The sequence below is a fragment of the Pteropus medius genome, unplaced genomic scaffold, assembly GCF_902729225.1.
Source record: "Pteropus medius unplaced genomic scaffold, Ma_sr-lr_union100, whole genome shotgun sequence".
Taxonomy (NCBI): Eukaryota; Metazoa; Chordata; class Mammalia; order Chiroptera; family Pteropodidae; genus Pteropus; species Pteropus medius.
The window spans coordinates 4882115-4907574 of NW_024348533.1; the positions used below are offsets into that span (position 1 = coordinate 4882115).

At 36.6% G+C, this 25460-nt stretch overlaps 1 protein-coding gene across 2 annotated transcripts in view; it reads right to left on the reverse strand.

The window, feature by feature from the left end:
• Positions 1-252: 252 nt before the first annotated feature.
• Positions 253-25460, reverse strand: part of CNOT6 (CCR4-NOT transcription complex subunit 6) — a 68656-nt gene continuing 43448 nt past the window's right edge. The window contains exons 3-12 of one of the 2 annotated variants that reach the window (XM_039880220.1): positions 24051-24237; positions 22587-22672; positions 12454-12543; positions 12289-12357; positions 11107-11264; positions 10154-10308; positions 9653-9807; positions 8515-8745; positions 6758-6960; positions 253-4653 (exon numbers count right to left, since the gene is read on the reverse strand). In XM_039880220.1, the coding sequence (XP_039736154.1) occupies positions 4441-4653; positions 6758-6960; positions 8515-8745; positions 9653-9807; positions 10154-10308; positions 11107-11264; positions 12289-12357; positions 12454-12543; positions 22587-22672; positions 24051-24237 (1547 nt within the window). In that variant the 3' untranslated portion in view covers positions 253-4440. Of the gene's footprint in view, positions 4654-6757; positions 6961-8514; positions 8746-9652; positions 9808-10153; positions 10309-11106; positions 11265-12288; positions 12358-12438; positions 12544-22586; positions 22673-24050; positions 24238-25460 lie in introns of both variants that reach the window. The other variant, XM_039880219.1, reaches the window with a different exon arrangement.

The window sequence follows — 25460 nt, forward strand, 5'->3', positions numbered from 1 at the left end:
TAAAAACTGGACATCTCAGCAAACATTTATTTTATCTAACTTGTCTTCCGATTTTAAATAAATTTTCCAGCATCTATATAAAATTTTACATTTATTTGTTATAGAAGTAGGTTCTAAAAATCAGATGGAGTTAATATCCTGAAGAGTTGGGAAGTCTCTCGTTTTTAAAGATTATATATACAATACAACATACATATAACAAGTAAAACACTCAATAACTTGGCAGGACCCCACCAACACAATGTTTGCTACTGTATTTAAAAGCATTTATTTAAAATACGTCAACCTCTGTCCAAAAGACGGAAGACATATGAGCTCACCATGAGGTATATGGTAATGACAACCCTAAATGCAAAAGGACCATCAGTTGCCTAAATATAAACCCAAACTTTGGCAAAGACGTGAGTCTTACATAGAATAACACAGCTGGCGCAGAAACCCTCAGGTTTACATATTTCTACAACACCACGGCCCTGTCCCCCAATCACTCGTCCCTTTCAAAGGGTAAGTTATAACCCTGTCCCAGATGACTCAGAATTTTAGTATGTGCTCTGCTAATTAACACTTATTTTTCTGAAACTTCACTCAGTACTACAGCTATACAAATTACACTTTTAAAATATTTGAAACAGATATTGAATTTATTGGTTGGCTATGAGTAGGAAAATACATCGGTAAAGAAAAGAGACCCTGTATATAAATATAATACTAGCTAGTTACAATTTCACCAAGAAGGTTCCACTGAAAAGAACAGTAAAAGCCCTTGTCACCTCCAGTCCATAGGTACATATTCAGTTTCCCGTTACCCTTATCAAAGAGCTGCCTAGGCAAATGCGACATTCTTTGAGCTTAGTGCAGATAATGTGCTGGGTTTTGTTACATGAATGGTAAACAAAAGTTAGTCCAGTGCATTACACAATATAATGTACTGTGAATTAAAACTAAATATTCTATTAATTTAGATACTACTTCAACATACCGGTTATTAAAATGTATGTAACCAAAAGAGAAGAACAAAGTGAACATCTTGAAATACTGTTTCTGAGTGGGGTGAAACACTGGCTGAAGGTGTTCTTTGAATTATCTGCAGCATTTGTACTGGGTAAGCCGATTGGTTCATCAAAAGAACAAACTACTGTAACTGTTCTGCGTAGGTTGGCTTTGTCCTTATATGACATGACCCCAAAACCTAAAAGTCACTATAGAAACAAATCCCATGAGTTTAAATAGTACAATATGGAATATTAAAACAGGAATTTATTATTGAAACCCTGAATATCAGAAGAGCTTCAAAGTTTTAATTTCAACATTTAGAAGTGCATTCCACCCAATTTAATAATGTCCTTAGGTTTCAAAGTGCTAACTCAAAAAAAGTTTTCTTGGCTGTCACCAAATCAGGTAAAAATAAAAACACATTTCTTGGAGATGTCCCTTGCCTAACTTCTAGGACAATTAAAGTTGCAATCAACATTTTATATCTACAACTTTAGTTTAAATTATGCCATAAGTTAATTTTGATGAACATAATTTAAAATCTCAAAGCATAAATAATTCCCACTTATATGGTAAACTGTACTTCAAGAGATTTACAACAAGGAATTGAGTGCCTCCAAATTTCTAATCATTAAAACAGAAAACATATCCCAAATTTTCTGTAAAACATTCATAAGATGGATTTACCCAGCAAGAACACTGATATTACATTATGGCAACACCACATTAAATGTATTTGTTACAGAACTTTTGGAAAAAAAAAATCTATCCTGTGAAAACACACTAGTTTTTATTGCATTTAGAGATTATGGATTATTGGAAATTCTTCAGAACACAGAAGTATTTAAAACACAAAAACCTGCTTAACAAAAGTATCACAGTCTGTTTTGGAGACCCAAAATATTTCTCTTTTGAAGGTTATAGTTGTAAATCTCCACTCTTGGTTCAATTTCTCACTATCTCAGTAAGGTGGAGAAGCTGTTCAAACTGACCCACAGAATGCAGTATGCCTAGAAGAGGCAAGAGCAAATATTTTCAAGACATAACAGGCCATTATATCTTACTATCCTGCCCCCGAATTCAAATATATTGCAGACAACAACAAGTACAGGTGAAAACATTTTCTGTAAAGCTCAAACCTTTAGCATCTAACAAGTGCACTCTAGTTCCAGCATCTATGAAAAGAATACATCCTCCACTAACAAATGCAAAATGAGTAAGTGCCGCTCCCCTCCCTCTTCCATAAAGCTCCCTGGACTTATCACATAATACAGATTGGAGGAAAAGCAGTTCCTTTGTCTCATCAGCCCGACCAGCCCCAGCTCGCGCTCGCTGGAAACTGTCATGATGCACATTTACCAACACAGTGTTTAGGAAAAATGAGTAAACACACCTTTTATTCACACTTTACAAAAAAATAAAATAAAATAAAATAAAACAAAAACCCCATCAAAAGTTATGCATTGGTTCTACATCAATAATACCAGCTTTCCAAAGTACTGATTATAAACTGGATGTGTTTGGTGTCAGCACAACTTAAACAAAAAGCAAAAAATAAAAATCCACCACAACAAAAATCTAAAAACAAAAAAACAAAACCTCAAAGGAGAAACCAGGTCCCAGACAAAGATTCAAGATCAAAACCTTTTGGAGAATATTTTTAAAAGAAAAAAAAATCATTTATTAAAACAGTATGTAAATTTTATTTTCTCTTAAAAACAGAATAAGCACATTTAAGTGCTAAACATTTTTCATAAAATTTTAAGTCATTATCCAAAATGACTCATTCTATGTATAAAAATTGTTAACATTCAACAATTTTTTTCTTAATGCTCACATGGTGTCCTTTTGCTCCCCTGCCTGCAGTTGAAACAAAAGCAGCTGGACCACATTCCCACTGAATTCATTTGATTTTTGAGACAAGAATGAATGAATGAGACCAGAATATATACAAACTGACTTTGCAAAGTTAAAATGGGCTTTAATCTCTAATCGACTAATGGCACTATGGGCAAAATACACAGGGTACAATATAACTTTTACCTTGGTTGACACATTAAAATGACTTAGTCACTTTAAAAATGATCTGAAGAATTGTCTTAGGGACCTGTTTTGAAAATACATCTCATTTATACTGCTTCATAAATGGAAAATTACTTTTTTAAAAAAAGGAATGATTAAAAAAACATGGAAACTAAGGAATACATGGAAAACAAAAAATTCACATGATAGTAGTATTCTGGGTGACAGCACTGTGCAGTGACACCAAGAAGCAGTGCTTGGGTCTGGTGAGCAAAGACCCAGGGGTCCACCCTACGTACAGGTTCCAAAATGTGATATTCAATGCTTCACAATGGAAAAAAGCCACAGCTCATACAAAAGCATTTTCATAAAATTCTCACAAATGTTAAACAGTATTTAAAAAATATAAAAGAGGATGCACAGATTTTCTCTGCATGCACAGGCAGTGCTTGGTGAGAACAAATTTAGGCAGGCACAGTGGAGATAGGACAGGACGTGTCTCAAAAGGAGTTAAAAAGCTGTACCTAAGCAGCTGTAATTTGTTTAACTTAAAAAAGTTAAAGATTTAAAAATATCAGAATGTTCATATAGCAACCATTACATTCAGTCCATAAATGCCTACAGATCATTCACTGCTCAGCTTATCTGTCCTGGTAGATAAGATAGTTTTCATAAAAACCCAGGATTCATGGATAAGTTGCCTCTGTCCCGAAAAAATATCTGAAGCTTTAAACAGATTTAAAAAGCAATGTTCACAATTTAAAAATAAAGTAGTACAAAAGGGCCAACAAAACCCTAACAGTGCAAATTATCAGCAGAGAAAGTCCGTTGCAACTTCTTTTACAAGCTGGCCTTTATAACACATGAAACAGGTAAAAAAACTTAGCCTTAGTTTACAATACAATCATTTCCAAATCTGATATTTTAGTACAAAATTTCATAAATCAGGTCTTCTGTGGATCATATACAATCATAAAGGCTAAATTCAAATTCTATATTTTACAAACATGTCTGAAAAAGGAGGGAGTAAAGTCTGGATGAATGGTCTCTGGATGTTATTACTGGCCTCAAAAAAGTAGTGCTACAGATTTCTGTGCAAAGAGAATATGCTGTTCAAACATTTTCCTATTTCAAGGCATGAAAATATTATATCGGATAGAAGAAACAGGAAAATTACTTGTAACAAATTAAAGATAGGTGTAAACACACCAATCCCTGTCTAACAGTATATAAAGCATGTTGGGCTCAGAATTTGTCTGTTGCTAGCACCTGGCTTTCAAACTATATCCTTATCAAATAATCAGATTAAAAACTCAAATCATCATTAAAAAAAAAAATCCCTAGTGGCCATCCCTCACTCCCTATATTCAGATTTTTTAAATGAGTTTACAGGTGAAACTGAGGTCATCCTCTGAAGATACCTGACTACCTCCTGCCAGGGAGGTGGACGCCGTTAACTTGGGGCAGGAAAGGCAGCACGAGCTCCAGTTGTGCAAAAAGTGAGAAGTGGTCGGAGGGGATGAGCGGATGTGGGCAGCCGCTGATATTATTCTCAATTAGCCAGTGGTGGTCCAGAGGTCCCAAGATGCCTAATGTGTTCAGCTGAGGCTTAGAATAGAAGATGTAGTCAATTATACCCTGAAAAACAGAAGGAAAAAAAAAGACAAGACCTCCATATAAGATAACACTGAAATACTGAGAGCTCTCGAGACATGCCCTTACAGCCATGTCTGCTAAACAAAGGGACTTACTAGTGTGTCGAAACAGGCAGTACGTAAACCAGAGGGTTCCCCAAATGTCTAATCTTGCAGAATGAAAAAGGTTAAGGGATGGTAAATTCACTCTTCCTTCTACCTAGATCTTTTCAGAATTTTTAATGAGCCCTAAAGGCTCCTATGGTCTCTGCTTCTCCCTCCTCACTTAATTTGTGCCACTTTGCTTGCTTACTGCAGCCCTTTGCCATACTAGCCCTTTGACTGGGGGCGAGGGGGGTGAACTGGGGTACATTCTTTGTACGTTCCAGTCTCTCTCCTGCCTCAGGGCTTCCACACGTGCTGTACTCCTGCCTGAAACATTTTCTTCTTATCATCTGCTTCATTCCTTCTCAACCTTCAAGTGTTGAGTTCGAACTTTCCTAAGACCTTTGTCACCCATGTGATACCTCCTACATCTCCGATTCTCTTCCCTTGCTGATGCACGCCCCGCTACATACTCATTTATGCGCTCGAGACCTGTCTCCTCCACTGCAGTGAGCTCTAGGAGGGCTGAGATGTCTCCACCCTGCATGTCTTCAACAGCACTCAGGTGCAGCATCTGGCACACGGTTAGGCATCTCCTGGTTTGCCCTGTCCTCCCTGTGACTTCAGATGCTCCTTCTCCAGATGCTCATGGCCAGGAGTATTTAAGCACATTCAATGTCTTCTTCCTATCTCTGTCTCAGCAACAAGAACAAGAGAAAAAAAACCCTAATCTCTTTCGCCTCTCGGTTACCAGCCTCACTTCTTCTTCAGTCTGCTCAGACTAAGAGCCGCAGAGTTGGTGCTCAGCACCTTGTTGCTCAGTCACCTTTCAGCCCCTGTGTTCTAGCCTCTCTGCTCAGCGCTCCAGCGATGCGCACCCCTCACTGCACACCTGATGCCTACCACCCACTCCTCTCCTGAAAGGCCGCTTTCCTTGGCAGCGAAGCACCTACACTGCTCTGCTTTCCTTTACCTCTCTGGTTATTCTGGCACCCACACGTCAGTCTTCCACAGAGTGTGCTCCAGCCTCTCTATGACCTGACAAATTCTTCTGTTCTCAGGTTTAAGTCATTATCTACAGTACTGGGGATCCTCCAAAGTCAAATAAAAAATTACCATAGTTTCCAATAGTTTCTCTAGTCTAAAATGCCCTCCTCTCCAAATTTAAGAACCAGTTAACACCAGAATTTGCACTATAGCAGACAATCTAACCTGACCCATTATTTTTCCAGCAGGTCAGACCTGGAAAACCAGGATTGAAGAGAGCATCAAGGCAAAAGGAGGCTAAAAAGGATGGTTGAACACAAGCCCTAAACAACTACCAATATCAAAAATAAAGAGAATCATTAAGGAAAGGGTCCATCCACATTGTAAGCTGTTCATTGTGCAAGAAGGCGTATAAATATATTTTAACAATTTTAAAATGGCCAATAATAAACCACATTTGGCACTCAAGGAGTACAGTTTTAGTTAAATTAACATAATGAGAGACAAAACACCTTAGCCCAAAAACAGCAAATTAGATATAGGGAAGTCCTCACTTAATGGCGTCCATGGTTCTGTGACTTTAAGTAAAGCTATGTATAATGAAGCCAATTTTACCATAGGCTCCTTGACATAAACAAAAGTAAGTTCCTATGGCCTTTTATCAACATTATAATGAAACGATGTTGACAAAAATGTTACTTGCGGGCCTGGTGCAATGTGGTGCTGCATTACCAGCTGCTGGCAATAAGCCTACAAGAAACATAATTGCCCCAACAGCTGACAACGGTCAACTCAGGATTTACTATTATTATTTCATCTGATTTATTACCCTGGAAATGATTCTAACAGGTATCTATAGAATTCCAACCCCATGGAATTCTATAGAAAAGTAATAAAAGAATAGAGCTGTCAAATAATTCGAGAAGTCCTAATTCCAGTCTAAACACGTATGACAAAGTAACAAGACCCTCTTTAAAAAAATGGAAATTTAAATGTTTATCCATTTCGAAACCCACCTTGAAATCAAACGTGTAATTTGTGTAAGGCATCAGGCCACTCTCATAGGCACTCTTTAACTTGAAACCATGAGTGATCCTCCCATTGGTTGTCCCATTTTTCCCGTTACAGCTGAAGTTCGTAAGACTTTCACTGTATCTCAGTTCCTTAAAGTCTTTATGGTTTGTTTCTACTCCACCAGTGCTCAAATATTCTACAACACCTAGAATGAAAAGAAATGAATGTTTGTCATTCTCATGTATAATAGTCACTGTACAAAACATAAAAAGATAATTCAACAGTAAGTAGTTTTATGCCACAATTTCTAAAACATTCCCACTTTCTAAAACTTCTTACATTTGTCAGGACTTGTCTAAATCCATTTTACATGGCTTTAATGAAAGTATATTGAGTATTTTATATTTGCTTTACTATATCGCATGAACTTATGTGTCTTCTCAACTACCTTTTTTAAATTGTTGCATAATAACAGGCAGGACTGGTGTACAATATTTGTTAAACTAGTTTTTGTTTTTTTAAATTCAGGCTGTTTCTACTTTTAAAAAGAATTACCACCACAATCAGTATCTTAGTATGTAGGTTTCTACTTATTCTAAGAGAATTACACGTTTGATTTAGTCACAGAGCAAGTTCACCAGCCTTGGACACAATCTTCCCAATTTCCTAAGCATAAGATGGGCTCTGCAAACATTTAAAAATTTTTTTCATGTAATTAGTTGGCAAGGTTGGACATTTTCCCTCCTGTGTACTATTAAAATACTTTCAATGCTGAAATGGGTTTTAAGATCTCTATGATTTGATAAGTCTCTCTTTGCTCCTCAGATACTTTGTAGCTAAACAGAGGGTAGAAAATATGGAGAAAAACTGACAGATGATAACCCTCAACTGCTTCCTAGCAGTAATGCCAGACAGCTTGATGAGACAGACTAAGGAATTATGGATTTTAGATACCTTTATTTCCCCCTGAAAATAAATTCTAACATCGTTTCTATCTATTAATGGCTCCCATCTACCACAATGGTGGTGATGTGCTACTAAATTTAACCATTCCGAAGGTGTGCATGCATGTGCTCATGCATGCATGCAAGCAAGTCCAAGGAAGAGTATTCTTGTGTATATGAAAAAGTATAAACAGGAGTTGAAATACAAAAATGAAGAAATAGTTTTGATATTACAAGGGCTAGTTTGTTCATGGTACCATCAATGGAAAAAGTACTCAAGAATAAGCTTTCTGTATTCCACTTTGTGATAAAAATTAAAATTCCTGTTTTTTGTTAAAATCACTTGCCTGATCTGTGTAAATGAAGGATCTCAATTTCTATCTGATGTATATTTTTCTAAGCAAGCCCACTAAAATTTGAGATCCTATAATATATGATCAAATTTAAACTGGATTATATTACCACATGCTGGAAATCTCAAAGAAGCTATCTTAAAACACTTTCAGAGTCTGGATTATACGTGACCTGAGATAATGAAATATGATTATATGTTCTTTAATGAGTTATTTCAGGTTATCAATTATGTGTTTATTGAAGATGATTAATGTCCTTCTTGAGGTTTTCATATCATTTCACTTTCAAAATGGTCCCCCTGTTCCACACACAAATATTTTTAAACCCAATTCTCACAGCTGCCACTACAAAAAGAATTCCTGTTTTCACTAAATTTGATAATTTTGAATTATCAAAAACAATACATTACAAAAACAATATAGTCAAAAAGCATTCTATATAAACTAACATTCTTTTCTTACCAGAGTCTGGCAAAGAATTAAGATCTGCACACAACACCAGTGGAATATTTCCAAATTCTCGCAATACACTAGACTGGAGGCTTTGTGAGGCTTTATCAATAATGTTCTTCACTTCCGAGAGGAACATCATTGTCTGAACCAACTTCACATCAGAGTATTCAGGATCCCAATGCATATGTGCATTAGCCACGAGAATAAGCTGTTTTTCCGTTCCAAGATGCGGCTTGCCAGCTACATAAGATAAAACAAAAAAACCCAACAGACAAAACCCGCCTATCAGCTCACATATTCTTACAGGGTCTGAAAGCAAGTACTATCTCAGAGTCTTGGAAATATAAAAGGACCCTAACATTTACTGAACACCCTCCCATCTGATAATCTACCCTACAAGAAACCTGAGAAAGAGACATCAAAGCCTCAGGTTGTGTACTTCCAGCACTGGGTATTCATTACTTGATCAAAGACAGCCCATTCTACTTGGGGCAGCTTGCTTTTTAAAGAATTGTGTCTCCTTTGAAACTTCTTGTGTTAGTTTAGATATACTAAATCGAGTCTCGCAAAATTAAATCTATACCCTTTGCCTTAGATATATTTAAGAAAGTCATTAAGTTCCACCTTTCATCTTTTCTATTCTTCAGGTTAAATATCCCCAGTTCCAACTGTTCCTCAAGTGACAGAAATTTCATAATGGTCACTCTATATATACTTTTTAATATGAAATAAGTGGTCGATTTCTCCAAAACTCAAGACCTTTAAAACGGTCATAACAAATAGGTCAGGAAGAGAAGTTAGCTTACAGAATATCATTATTGCTAAGAAATTATAGACGTGCATGAAGTTCTTTCTAAGCAGTTATTTTAACTAATATTTACTTGAAATTTTCTTTTATTCGAAAAATTCTTGGGAGCAAAAAAACTTTTCTTCTTTGACTTTATGCCTGTCAAGATTTCAAATACTTTTCTGGACAATGCTTTCTCATCTTTAGCTTTGTGGTAGAGAAAATGAGATATGATATTTTAGAAAAATTTAAATTCTGAGTTTCTTCAGGTGTTAGACAAGACTGTTATTATATAACTAATTTTCTGTTTTCTATCAAATTTTGGAGGTCAATTTTACAGAAGGTGAAAAGGTCACTCACATGACATTTCGATCAACTCCTTTCGAAGTTCTAGCAGTACTGCAACTCCAATGTTATCTTTTGTCATGACTCTGTTCAGCATAGCTTCAGATCCTTCAGAATTTGCCATTGCTAGCTGATTAAATTCAACAGTGTGTTTCTGAACCAAAGTAAATCTAAAACAAAAACAAAAACAGACACAAACTTAAAATTGGGAACACAAGGATAGTAGCTTTGAGGGAAATGTAGTTTTCTCAAACTTCCTTAACAGATGTGATGGCATGTATATCACATGGAAATCCTCCACACTTAACACCAAGCTTCCCACAGCCTTTAAAAGTTGTTCTCAGGCTATTACTGATACGAATACTTTCACAACTTAAGATAATGTAGTCATCTTCTGTTTAGGTTTTGTGTTGGAATATTCCATCTTGTAATTTGTAAATAATAATACAGTATCTCATACCCTTGGTCCCCAATCTGCAAATAGGGAACATTTTTTTAAAAAATAAGATGACTTACTTTTCTGTCTTGAAGAATATTGCACAGCCATCAACATGCTTTCTTTCTTGTTCTGACATTGTCCTAGCTCTAGATTTAGGACTAAAGAATCCATTATAGCCACGTTCTTTCAGTTCTACCAGAAAAAAACTGTAATACTGTTCTGTTTCAACCTCCTGAAAAATTGTAAACAGCAATGTTATTTCATAAGACAAAAATCAGTCCTATGCATTAACTTTATATATAGTTTGAGAGCTTAAAATCATTTCAAAAGACTAATCTGCAGAATAAAGAATGCAGTATCTTTTCGATGTAATTTATCTGAAACCAATCAGAATAGCTACTTGTCATTAGATAGATATCAGCTGACAATGTCAATTCTTTGTTGTTTAAGAGTCATGACTGGTGAGACACACAGCTCTATGCATGTGTATTTCCTTACATTTTAGAACTGATGTGGAACAAAAATCAGAGAGGTAGAAGGAACTTCATAGATCATAATTTCAGGCCAGGTGGGAAAATGACTTGCCCAAGATCATGTAAGTTATGAAAGTTGACTGAGAACCCAAAGTTACTGAGCACCCAGGTTCAATGCTCTTTCCACTATGCCCTAATTATTCTATTACCTCTGGTGGTAAAGAAAAATCATACCTTGAAAATGCCACAATTTCAGTAACACTGCTGCCCAATTCAAAAATAGTGTGCAGGGGCATTAGAGAGTGAAAGGTGAGTATTTAGCTGTCACAGCAAATGCTTAAAACCCAGCTTAACCCATTTGCTTAATTTGGCAGCATAGGGCTGCAGAGTAAAGCAGGTAGGAATGCTCCCAGGACTCACTAAAAACAGAAAAAGCCAGTATTTTAAGACTGCTAAAGGTAGGACGTCAAATGTGTCAATGTAACCCATTTGCTGGTTGCTCTTTGCTTTATCAATGCTGGGGCGTTAGTACAATTTAAACAAATACTGTTACTTACCTGAAGACTTATGATATCAGCGTTGCAGCTCAAGATTTCTTGAATAATGGCCTTTTTCCTGTAGTCCCAGTTTAGTGCCCATGATGGACAGTAGCCGTATAACTGCCGGGTCGCATATTTATCACAAAGAACATTATAGCACATGACAGAAAACAAGGCTGTAGGAAAGATAACTTTACTTATTCACACACGTGGCAGAAAAAAACACCACAATAGTCTTCACTTGAATGCTAAGTTTGACTTTATTATTCGATATCTATTCATTGAAAAGCTACTATACGTCAGACATGGTGGATATAAATAAAGTCGAATAGAGAAGGACAGATATATGAACAAGTTATGAAATAGTGTGGATCTGCTGCAGAGGTGTGCATAAAAGGTTTGGAAGCTAAAAGACTAAGATCCTGAGCCCTCCTCAGCCTTGAAGACCAGGCCTCCTCATTTCTGGGCTCCCTCTGACACTTCACCAATCGTTACCATAGAATGTGGAAACCTGATAGGCATTTTTCTTAATAGGCATGTCTAGTTTTCTTCTATAGAGCAATGATTATTAATTCATAAGAAAGGAAAGGGTATCACAGGCCAAATACTGTTACACATATCACAGAAGTTCTCAAACTATTTTCAAACAATTTAAGTTGATTAGAAGTCATTAGTTCAATTTCTCTCCCAAGTAAGTGTTTCAGCTATCTTACAATTTTATAGTATCAAATATGCTTTGGAAATCTCCAATATAAAAAGCTTTTTGTATATTCACTGTAACTGAATTTGATCAACACTTTATAGCAAGGTTTCTCAAACTGGCACTACTGACACTGCGGGTGGGTAAATTCTTCGTTGTGGGGGGCTGTGCTATGCGTGGTAGGATGCTTAGCAGCATCTCTGATCTCAAGCCCTGAGATGCCAGTAGCACTTCCCCTAGTTGTAACAATCAAAAAAAGTCTCCAGATATTGCCAAATGTCCCCTGGGGGATAAAATCACCTCTCGCTGAGAAGCACTGCTCGACAGCATACTTTCTATGGCATACTAGGTGAACAAGAATTAAGTCTTTATTATATCCCAAACCGAATCAGCCATAAGCACTCCACTGCAACACTGCCCATAATCTAAAACATGCCGCCAATACTGTTAGGTTTATAAAGACCAAGTAAATATAAGAGTTAAAAAATAAGGCTACCAACCAGTTGGCCTTGTTCTGTCTGGTTCTTGTAACATAATCCAAGATCTTGGCGGTGGCTGTTCTGTTGAAACTAGTTGAATATGAAGCACAAAATTAAGCAATATTCTTATATGTCTTCCTTAAAAAATGGTTTAAACAAATGACCACTTACTTCTTTTTGCAGTACCTGCCAAATTATCAAGCAAATAGTTCAGTAGCCTTCTTGTTCCATCTGGTTCTAGATAGAGGTTCAATATATCCTGGGTAAGTGGATTTCCTGGAAATATTTTTAAAATAGGTAAAATGAAACCAAAACAAGTACTAAAATATTTCAAAATTTAAAAATATACCAAAATTATCAGATCATCTAAAAACAATATACAGAGTTATTAATAACATACCAAACTAGAGAAAATATTTTTTCAGATTTTGGTGTGAAGAGTAAAAATGATTTATACTCATTCTATAGAGGTAACCAATGCTTATTAATTAACGGGCTGATATCGCTGTACAAGATGTCTAACAGTGCCCTGCCTCATCAACGTTCTACTACTGAAGGTCCGAAGCAAGCGAAACTGGATTGGAGGAGAGTGGGAAGGACTGGACAACAGAACAATAACAGTCAATATAATAAATCAGAGAACCAAAATTTAAGAATACAACCAAGCTTACAAAAAACCTCCTAATGACAAATGTAGCCTAGGACTTAGATTTTTAAAAATTCAACTGAATAAAGTAGTAAGATGGGTCAGACTTAGTATAAGATTAAGTCACTAAAGAAGGGGGAAAACTCCAAGGCTGTGAGCCATCTGTAAATTCAATAACTGTTTTGTAAGTGCCAATAATGAAAGCAAAAGCAATGATTTATATGTATCTATAAGGGTCTCGATCCTCTCAGAAGGACTTCTTACGTACATGTGAGAAAAAACAGTACAGTATACTATTTTTAACAGTTCTCATCCATGCTGCACAAGTGGTGTGTGTTGTTCTGAATGCCACCATCACTCCACTTCAAGGACTAATAAATTCTACAGATTGAAGAAGGGAGCTAAAATGAATTTTTTTGGCTAAAACCATGCCCTGCCCCCCCAAAACGATATGGACTATAAGAATGATCACAGCCCAGAGAAAAGTGGTTCCTTCTTATTCTCTTATAAAAGACTAGACTCAAATGGCAGAATGAGGACCAAAGAGTAGTATCTAATAGGAAAGCCAGCACAGAACAGAAGAGTTTGGTAAATAGAACTATTTAAGATGAGATACCCTGCCCTGTGAGGTAGTAGAGCATCCTTTGTAACAGCAGAATTACACGGATGAAAAGAATAGCTACATTAATTAATCTTTAAGATCTTGTTTAAGATTCTAAGATTCTAAGAATTATAAAGGTGAAAATGTGCTCCTATAAGTACAAAGTATGTCTCTGCGGGAAGACAAGTTACAATAGCATCATACCCTCACATGTGTATAGTTCTTGATAGCTACCAAAGTCCTGAAATTTTTATTAACTACAATCCTATGAGACAGGAACAGTCATAACCTGAAAGTTACCAGAACCCTTTGAGAAAATGAAGTCAAACAAAAGTTTCTCAGTACTAGGGAAGCAGCCCATTCTAACTAGACCTACACTCATGCTATCTTTTTATTACTTTCTAGTGCAAAAATATTTAAAGGCTACCACTGACTACTTATAACTATGCAATCCTCCCTTCTAAGATCCTTCTTTATAAATTAAAAACCATCTCCAAACACAAACATCTATTTATGACTCTAATAAATGCAGCTGAGGCCAAATGGTGTATTTCCTCCAATGTCTGCTTGCTTTTTGGAATTCCTTTAAATTTAAAAATTAATCTGCTATTCGACGCCTGGAAAAATAACATACATAGGGTAAAGTTAACAAAACAACACAATTCTGGAATTAAAACATAAAACTGAGTTACCAGAAGTAAGGAATGGAAGTGAATACGAGACTTGCTTCTGGAGAGATGGAGCAGACATACTCTTCCCTATTCCTCCTACTAAGTAACACTAAAGCCCTGTACCTCATGTGTAAACATATGTAGGACTGAGATGTGCTGAGAAGGCGGAATAGCTAGAGAGAGACCTCAGGACCTGAGGAATAATGTGGTGAGGAATTCCTTGGGTTTACTTTTTGCCTCCTGTATCCTAGACATGGAGCCAAGGAAGCCAGCAACATGGAACACCAATGGGTACAGGAAAAAAATCCTGACAAAAGCCAAAAGACCAAGAAAGGCCAGCCTAACAAGACAAAACCTTTAGACAATAAAAGCTCTGCTCCAGCTAAACACCAAAGAAACACATGTAGTGCCATCTCTACCCACGTCAGCAAAAGCTGATAAGCAGGGAGCCCAGACTTCCACCCTGGTGAGGAAGGAAGGAGGCACCCCAACTCTGCAGTGGGGCAGTGTCAGAGAAGGCCCAGCAGGCAGCTGGGACTTCTACCCACTCCAGGCAGTAAGACCTCCTCCTCCACGCTGTGGCGGCAGGGGAGACCATGAGGGGCGGACCTCGACTTCTACCTCTACCCCCAGTAATGAGGTGCCCTCTGCTCCCCTTCTGGGCATGATGTCAGTGGAGGCGAGGGGGGGTCAAGACTTTTACCACTTCCCAGCAGGAATGAGGTCACCTCAATGAGGTAACTGTGGAAACCTCACAGAAAGCCAAAATTGCTACTTCCACCCAGCTGACTCTCAGGTGTCAAGAGAGGCGAAGGGGAACCTGAACTCTTGCCTCCCTTGGCCGTAAGGAGACAGTGCCTGCTTTCCCTCTCAATGCAGTGTTAGAGAAAGCCAGTCAAAACAGGATTTGAACAAGGTCTAGTTTCACAGCATAAAGTGAATATGTCGTTTCAAGTGAAAATCACTTTTTATACCAAGAACCAGATTTCAAAATGAATGGAAAAAGATAAGTAAAAGATTTCAATGTTGAGATGACAGAAACATTAGAATGATTTGATCAAAATGGAGCAAGCATGATAAAAATGCTTCAGTGAGAAATTACAAACATGCCTGAATAAATGAAAAAATAGCAAAGAAAAAGAAACATTTGACGAATAAACAAAACATAAAAACAAATGGAAATATTAAAACTGAAGAATGAGGAGGAAAAAAAATGGCATACATGATAGAAGCTCTATTCATCCCTCTGGCAATCAAATCAAAGTTGTGACAGAAATAAGGAGCAGCAGCAAGGAAAAATCGCCTGAGATCTAGATGAACAAGCCATACAACTACGGAGAAATCCGAGAAATCACCCTGCAACGGCAGAAGGTATGACGGGCGAGGATGCGGGGCTGCCCAGTCTCAAGCAGCTGAGTGAGATGGAGGCTGCAACAGCGGCGGGAGCCTCTTAAAGGGGCAGTGTCTGTGAGTGGATTTTCGTGGTGACAGACCTGCTTGCTCTGAGCACCAGTGCTGAGTCAGCTGTGCACATGGGGTACCAGGGATTTACAAGGAGACACTGTCAGAGTGAGGACTAGGCGAGACTCGCTCTGTACATTAGTGCGGGCAGTATCCATTGTTCCCTGTTGAGCCCTCCCCTCTCCCAGTGCGTAGACACAGTGCTGCCATTGCCGTGATGTCATCAAACTGGATAATAAAGGTCGCTCCACCCAAAAGATTCCCTGAAACCCCACCTCCTCTAGCTCGGGCAACACCCAAGCCACATCCAGGTGTATTTTCAGAGAGTCAGGCGCTCTTTGCTGAGGCTGACTCTGGTAGAGGCAGCTGGCCTCGGTTTCTGGTATGGCCTTTTGAGGCAACTGTAAGCACAGCATCTGTGGATTTTGCTTGCTGAATCTTAACACGTGGCTCTGGAGGGGTAGAAGCTTGGGCTAATTTTGGCCTGCAGGTGAACCCCTCTCAAGACTGTGGCACTGGACACCTACTTTACAAATCCACACTAATAAGACCGGGAGACTAGGAGCTTTGCTTAGTACATAGAAACAGACATGGAAAGGCAGCCAAAATGGGAAGACAAAGAAGCAGAAAACATATGACAGAACAGAACAGAGATCCAGATATAATGGAGTCAAGTAATCAAACAGATACAAAGCTCAAAACACTAGTTATAAAGATGCTCAATGAACTTTCGGGAGATGTAGAGAACTCCAACAAAAAGATAAAAATGGAAATGGAAATTATAAAAGGGAACCAGCCTGAAATAGAGAACACATCTGAGATGAAAAGTATATAAATGGAATAAACAAAGGAATAAACAAAGTGAATAAAGGCAAGGATCACATGCCCTATCTAGAAGACAGGAAAGCAAATCAGGATACTCAGACAGAATGGCAAGAAAAAGATGCCAAGACTATAAAAATAATTTAAGGAGGATATGGGAGACTATTAAGGCTCTAAATATTCGTCTGATCGGCGTAAGTGAAGAAAATCAAGATGTTGAACAGCTGTTTGAAGAAATAATGATGAAAAACTTCCCTAACCTGGAGAAGGAAATGGACACAAAACCCTAAGAGCTGAGGATTCCGAAAATCAGGGATCCAAAGAGGCCCACACCAAGACACATCATAATTAAAATGCCAAAGATTAAATAAAAAGAAACAATATTAAAAGCAGCAAGAGAAAAACAAATAATTACATATAAGGGAACACCCATACGACTGGCAGCTGATTTCTCAAAAGAAACTATGCAGGACAGAAGAGCTTGGCAAAAAATATTCGACAGAATGAAGACCCAGGATCTACAATCAAGAATAATTTATCCAGCAAAGCTAACATTTAGAGTTGAAGGACAGATAAAGAGCTTCCTACACAAAAATAAACTAAAGGAAATTTATCACCATCAAGCCAGAATTACAGGAAATGTTGGAGGGACTTCTTTAAGAAGGAAAAACATGTATCAAAAACAGGAATAAAGAATGGTAACAACTACACTCCTATCAATAAATATCTTAAATGGAAAAGAATTAAGTGCTCCAACCAAAAGATAGAGTGACTGAAAGGATAAGAAAACAAGACCCCTACATATGAGAAGGAGGGGGATGGAAAAAGATATTGCTTTGATGAATCTAGAAGGTATTTAAGTCAGGCAGAGAAAGATAAACACTATATGATTTCACTTACATGTGGAATTTAAGGAATAAAAAGAACAAACTAATCAAAAACAGACCCACAAATATAGTGGACAATTTGGTGACAGAGGGGAGAGGGGTTTGGAGGGCTGGGAGAATGGGTAAAGGGTTAAAGAAGTACAAATTAGTAGCTGACGGATGGTCACAGGGATGGGAAGCACAGCATAAGGAATGCAATTAGCAGTAATACATTGGCTAGGTGGAGTGTCAGGGGAGGGAGGGAGAAATTGAGGGGATCATTTTACTAACTATATAGATGTCTAACCAATGTACTATATACTTGAAATTAATTAAAATTAAAAAAGAAAAGAAAGAAAAAACTGAATAGAATAAATGAAATAAAAAGCTTAGTGGATAGGTTCAACTGCAGAATAGAGAGTCGGAGGAAAGAACTGGTGAACTAGAATACAGAACAATAGAAATTACCCAATCTGAACCACAGAAAGGAAACAGACTAAAGAAAAATGAATAGAGCCTCATGGACCTGTGAGACCACAGCAAAACATTTAATGTCCATGTCCTCAGAGTCATGGAAGCAGAGGACAAAGAGCACAAGGCTGCAAAAGTACTCAAAGAAATAGCTGGAAACTTCCCAAATGTGGCAAGAAATATAAACCTACAGATTTAAGAAGGTGATAAAACCAAAAAGGACAAACCTAAAGGAATCCACACCAAGCCACATATCATAATTAAACTTCTAAAAATTAAAGACAAAAAAAATTTTAAGACAGCCAGAGAAAGAGAGACCCCTTACCTGTAGGGGAAAAACAATCTGAATAACAGCTAATTTCTCATCACAAACCACAGTGGCCAGAAGAAAATGGCACCATATTTTTCAACCCAGATTCCTATATTTAGTAAAACAAACCTTTAAGGAATGAGGGAAAATAAAGACATTCTCTATGACAGAAAACTAAGAGAATCTGTTGCCAGTATATCTATCCTAAAAGAAACACTAATGGAAATTCCCTAAACAGAAAGGAAATGATAAAAGGAGCCTTGAAATATGAGGAAGAAAGGAAAAAGAATATGGTTAAAAATAAAATAGGCTTCCTTCTCTTAAAATTTCTAAATCATCACTGGCAATTAAAAATTTTTTGTAACTACTTTGTAATACTGCTTTGTTTCTAAATGTAAATAAAGAAAATATTTAAGAAAATTGTATCAGAAATAAGAGGAAAATAAAAGGTCATAAAGAGAGTTAAGATTTCTATACTTCATTCAAACTGGTAAAATGATAACAGACTGTGACAAGTTGTGTATATATATATATATATATAAAGTAATACTCAGAGCAACCACTAAAAAAGATACGAATGGATAATTCAGACACACTAAAGACAAGATAAAATAAAAATACAAAAAGATGTTCAAGTAACCCACAAGAAGGCAGGAAAATGAAATCAAAAAGACAAAACCCAGGGAGAACAACATAAAATGCAGACATAAGCCCTAACCTATCAATAATTACATTAAGTATAAATGGTCTAAACATACCAATTAAAAGACAGATTGGCAGAGTGGATTTTAAAACACAACCCAATAATGTGTTGTCCATAAGAGACTTCAAATATAACAATATAAGCAGGCTGAAAAGGATGAAGATATAAATCATATACATATTAAAAGAAAGCAGAAGTGGCTATATTAATATCAGACAAAGTACATTTCAGAGGAAGCAAAAAATTACCAGAGACAGACAGTGCCTATATGTCATGTTAAAAGGTCAATCCCTCAAGACATAGCAATTCTAAGTGTATCCACCAAAGAGCAGAACTGCAAAATATTTTAAACAAAAACTGACAACTGAAAGGACTGGGGTTGACTCAATCACCAATGGCCAATGATTTATCAATCTTATCTATGCAATGAAGCCTCCATCAACACCCTAAAGGAGAGGGTTCAGAGACCCTCCATTTTGAACTTGGAAATTCAATAAGAAAGCGAGCACGGTGTGCCTGGAGAGGGGCTCGGAAGCTCCCTGTCCTCTCCCCATACCTCGCCCTATACATCTCTACCACCTGGCTATTCCCAAGTCTCTGGTTTATGATAAAGCAGTAAACTAGTGAAACTCCAATCTGCAGCCAGTCCATCAGAAACACAGGTGATAACCTGGGCTTGTGACTGGCATCTGAAGTTTTTTTTTTTTTTTGGTAAGGGTGCATTAGTCTTGTAGGACACTAAGCCCTCTTTACCTGGGAAATCTGATGCTATCTCCAGGTAGGTAGTATTAGGAGTGAGTTGCATTGTAGGACACTCAGCTGGTGTCCTAGAACTGCTTGCTGGTGTGGAGGGGGAAATCTCTGCCCTTACACATGATGGAATCTTTTCACCCTGTTAAAAGGATGAAAAGATAAGCTACATACTGGGAGAAAATATTTGCAAATCACACATCTGACAAAGGCCCTGTATCCAGAATACATACGGGACTCCTAATACTAAACAGTAAAACAGCAAAAAATACAATTAGATAGAACGTGGGCAAAGATATGAAGAGATATTTTATAGATGATGACATACAGATTATAAATAAGCACATGTAAAGATAGATGTTCAATATCTTTAGCCAGCAGGGAAATGCAAAGTAATACAACAATGAGATATCACTGCACATGTCAGAAAGGTTAACACAAAAATAGTTTGACACCACCAAATGTTGTGAGGATGCTAAGAAACTAGATCACTTACTACTGGCAAAAATGTAAAATAGTACAGCCACTCTGGAAAAACAGTCTGGCAATTTCTTTAAAAAACAAACATGAAACTAACATATGACCCAACACTCACACTCCTAGGTATTTATCCTAAAACGAATCTTATGTTCACACAATAACCTGTAGACAGAATGTTCACAGCAGCTTCATCAGTAATAACCAAACACTGGAAACCACCCAGATGTCCTTCGACAGGCGAACTGTTTAACAACTGATGACAAATTCATACCGTGGAACACTACTCATCAGTAAACAGGCACAAACACACAACAACTTGAGTGAATCTATAAAGAATTAACCGAAGTTAAAAAATCGATCTTGAAAAATTACATACAGCATGATTCTATTACTATAATATTCTTGAAATAACAAAATTATAGAAATGGAGAACATATGGGTAGTTGTCAGAAGTTAAGGGAGTACGCTGGGGCAAGAAGCAAGTGGGTGTGGGTCTAAGAGGGCACCATGAGGGTTCCTCCGGTGATGAGACTGTTCTGTATCTTGACTTCTCCATGTCAAGATCCGGTAGTGACTCTGTGCTACAGTTTTGAGAGATGCCACCATCCATGGAAATTGGGTAAAGGGCACGTGAACTGTTTTGCATTATTTCTTACAGGTTCATGTGAATGTCTAAGTATCACAAAATAAAAAATAAAACAAGTGAATGTACATCTAAGGTAATAGTCCTAACCTTTCATTGTAGAACAATTTTCAAGAACATGGAAAATGTGAAAAAGCAGTGAAGCGTGCTAGCTCTATGTAATCAACTTTAAGGAAAATGATATGAACTGATTCATGATGCAGAAATATTCTGGCTTTGTATGAATGGATGCTGTAACAAAAAGGAATGATTTTTGAACTAAGTGATATTTTCTCTCTTCCAAATAATAGGTGCCATGAGAAATCAATGATAGAAGTTTTCAGAGAGCAAGGATGATGTAAGTGCTTGCTTTAAGAAGTAGCTGGCACATTAAAGTGTGCAAAGCTCAATAGAACATAGGATTTGTTCAAAAAAGGTGAAATTGGCAAAAAGACAGCTGTTACAGACAGATGGGTAGCAATGTCCAACAGGATATCTGAGATAAACAAATATCTCTGTGAAACTATACTTCCAAGGAAGAAACGTAAAAGCCTAGATGTCAAATAGTAAAGGATCTTTCTGAAATTGAAAGAGCAAAGGATCACCAAAAATGAAGGTGCCATAAAAACTGTCCTACACGACCCAAACATTTACTTTCAGAGGCACATTAAATCAGTTTGAAAATCTATGACCGATGACCCTAACTTCAAATAACGTTTGTAAACCCTTAGAGAAATGAACAGACTAAGGTTTTTAAATAAAATATATCCTGTATGATTGTAAAACCTTGACCCAACAGGACACAACAGTAGTTGCCTCTGGGATGAGAAAGGGACTAGAAGAAGAACAAGAAGGGTCTTAATTCTATAATGTTCCATTTCTTTTGTATTTAAAAAAGATACAAAAGTGACAAAATATTGTTAATTCCGGTGGTCAGTATATAGATATACTTTGCTACATTTTATACTTTTATCAAATATAAAAACAAAATAAAAAAGCTAGGCTACCAAAGGGAAATATAACAGAAGAAGCTATCTGCAGCTTACATTTCCCTGATCTCTACCTTAAGAAACCTCAGCAAGTCCAGTCTCACACAGAATAAAAGCTTTCCAAAGAACCATTTATAAAGGTAATGTTTGTTCAATATGGTATTACATACATTTGTAAATGTATTATTTGTATTTTTCCACTTAATTTGTTTTTGTGATTGTTATTACTTATATAATATGAAATGAATTTATAGGAGTAAAACCTCATAACTGTATTTCTAAGAAATAAGAGTGCAATTCGTGAATACTTTATTATATGGCTTTTCTTAGGAATCAATTATAAAGAAAGCTACAAGATTGGTGAAGACTCATTTAATGTGATGAAATGTAAGTATTGACATATTATTAAAATGTGACTACCAATCTTGCTGGTTTAAAAAAAAACATTTCCCAATAGTTCTTACTGGATTAATTATGCCCCTCCAATTCTAATATACTACGGAAGTTCTCATAAATCAAATTTTTAAAAAATGCTCAAATACTTAACTTCATTAATAGGTCCAAACCTTCTATTTACTGTTTTTTTGCACTATGTGAGTTTCCATTTTTTTTTGAGATTTGAACATAGGAGGAAAAATAGCTGTTCACAGTATGATGACATTAAATAAAGTACAACCTCAGGAATAGAGGTGATTGAAACAAAGGCTAGAAATGCAAGGCTAGGCTAAGAGTAAAAAAGAATACAAACACTGGTAGACAGTTTACGGGTGAACAAGAGAGAAACCCCCTTGATGTACCTAAGAAATTGATGAAATTTGGGGAAGAGTGAGCCTGTAAATCCCCTGGCAAAATGATTCCCTCTTACGGCTTCTTTAGACTCAAAAACATACATATAAACTAAAAAAGCACAAATATGGGAAGTCATACCTTTCAGGCCTAAAGTCTGCAACTGAAACAGTTTTCCCAGCTCGAAAGGTAGAACTCGTAACAGGTTATAGTTTAAATGGAGTTCCCTGTTGATATAAAAAGTCCAGGAAGTCAGAAGATATATTATTAACCTTTAACAGCTAATATCAACAATATTAATTTCAAGGAATATAAGCTCCTAAGAATGACAAAATAGTGCTTTTCAAATCATATGTGTTAAAAAACAAAATACAACCAAAAATCCAAACTTCCACAGACCAATACATTTATAAAATACAGGAAAACAATGAATTACCAGAAAAACAAAATGAGATATAAAAAGACCAACAAATTCAAGCCCCAATTATTCAAGAGTATTAGACTCAACAGATACAAAATCTCCCTCACATGCTGTATATCTCACTTCGGGCTGGTGACACAGTTTGCAAACTGGCAGCCCACAGACCACCCTGAGAGCAGCACTAGTCTATCATACGTAGCATCTATTACACATGTTGAGGGAAGTGATAAAACAGACTAGCGTGAATTGCCAAAAGAATGAAAATGATGTAGTACCAACTCAAAAGAACTTCTGATAGCTGGCTGCACAATTAACTTTATGATTAACATTTCTCTAAATTTACTAAAGTTTCACTTTAGAAAGAACGGCAGCTATATTATCTACCATTGATTATTTTAGTGATTTGTTTTTTTACAGATAACCATAATATAAATATCAAAGGACTCTTTAATAGGAAAAATATTTATAATTTTTTACACATGAATGAGAACTATTTCTATAATCCTTGGTTCTTAGAATTTAAATGAACCTTTGTTACTACTGAGTAAATCCGAGGTTGTCTAGACTATAAAATGGACAAGAAGCTTATCACAAATCACACAACTTGTAAATGGCAAAGTCAGGATTCCGATCTGACTCTGTGTGACTCCACAGCCTACCCACCCCCTACACTCTATACACAGTCCCCAACTCAATGACTAACTCTAGCTTCTTTCAAGTCCAGCCTTTATTACTATCATGCATATAAGTCCTGGAAGGGCCAAAAACATTTCACTGACTGGGAGTGGTTTCCTGGACCCTCTGTTAAGGATGGTATGGTGCCCAGAATTAAGTGGGGACAATACCATAACCATCTGTCATAGGTGAGTGTATATGTGGGATGACATGAGTGTCTTCTATCTGTTCACTCCCACTTCGTCCAAAATTTTGGTTCAGTAATAAAGTATATTACACAAAACATAGCAATAAAACAAATTTTAGGCAACGAATCTACTTGACTTATTATTTATTAGTTGACATTCAATTTTTCCAAGAAAACTTTATATAAATATACATATATACTTATGTTTACTTTTGGTCAAAAACTGTCAAATTGATAGTGGTCTTTCCTAAGAAAATGAACAACACTCTATCTTGTTCTAATTAGGGGGTATATGGTTATCTACTAAGCTGAATCTGCACACCTGAGTGATACCATGTTTCCGAGTTCTGCCGGTAAACTCCGGATCTTGTTTGAGGACAGGTCCAGATACACCAGATTGTGAAGCTTGGCAATGTCTGAAGGAATGCGGGACAAGAAATTGTCACTCAGATGCAAAGCTGTCAGGTGAGTTAGTGACCACAAAGATGAGCTTAAGCTTCTTACTCTTCCTGTAAGAGAAGAAAAAACGGGGCAAGGATTATAATGTTCTTTACAATCTGATTCTGGATTAAAAAACATTTAGATGTTTTAATGAGTAATAATTTACCGTACAAAAAATTGCGAGAGAGAGGTTAACAGGAAAAACTTTACCTATTCTAGGACAATTCAATGCTATTATGACATTATAAACTCTACACTTAGCAGGCTAAAAAAAACCACTTAAGGCAATACATAAATATTTAGATTATATTATTATTTTTAAGAGCACAAGAGTTAAGACTTTATCCTTTAATGTGGCCTTGGCTATAACATAAAAGAAAAAGTATGAATAATTTGTAGTAATGATAAATCTACTATTTCTACATGGTTGATTTGAACTTAAGCCAAAAAAAAAAAAAAAAAAAAAAAAAAAAAAAAAAAAAAAAAAAAAAAAAATCAAATCTAATACCAGAAGATGAGAATTATACCCGAAACAAGAGGCAAATGAGGCATCTTCACATTGGCAAAGCTTTGCAATCAGATTACTCCAGTGACGGCTGTGTCAGAAAGCACGTAATTAAACAAAAGCTGTACCACATAAGTAAAAGTAAAAATACTTGCCAAGAAACATTTCTGTTAAGTCATAACTACATAATCGAAGAGTAGTAGACGCAGGATTCAATTACTAAGAAGAGAATAATTTCTTCAATGCAATATTAAATCTGCACTTTGACACTTCATGGTAAGATGCAGTAATTTCTACAATGCATATAAGAACTTCCCCCATAATCTCTTTAACGATTCAGGATCTAGTCAGAGAAAATGAAACAAACAGATGTAATAGAAATATACCAGTCTTTGAGAACTGATTTTCTATTGGCTGAAAAGCAATCCTGAGACTTCTACTTTTAATCAAGATGGAGTAACAGGGACCAAATTTACCATTCCACCTGAACAACTACAAAACCAGATAATATACATTAATCAACAAATTTTAGTGATAAGACATTGACCAATGCAAGAGAGTGATCCCTGAAGAATGGGAAACAAATGTGGGCCCCACAACGGTCTCAGCTTACTTCTTAAACAGTAGCACAGTGGAGAGGGTGCCAGGGGTAACATGGTGGTATCAGGAGACAGAGTGAAGGTCCAGGAAAGCCAAGATGACTAGAGTTTACAAAGGCAAAGTACCAGAGAGGAGAGAGATGAACAGAGAGGGCTGGAGATCTAAAGAAAGTGCCCCTTCAGTTTT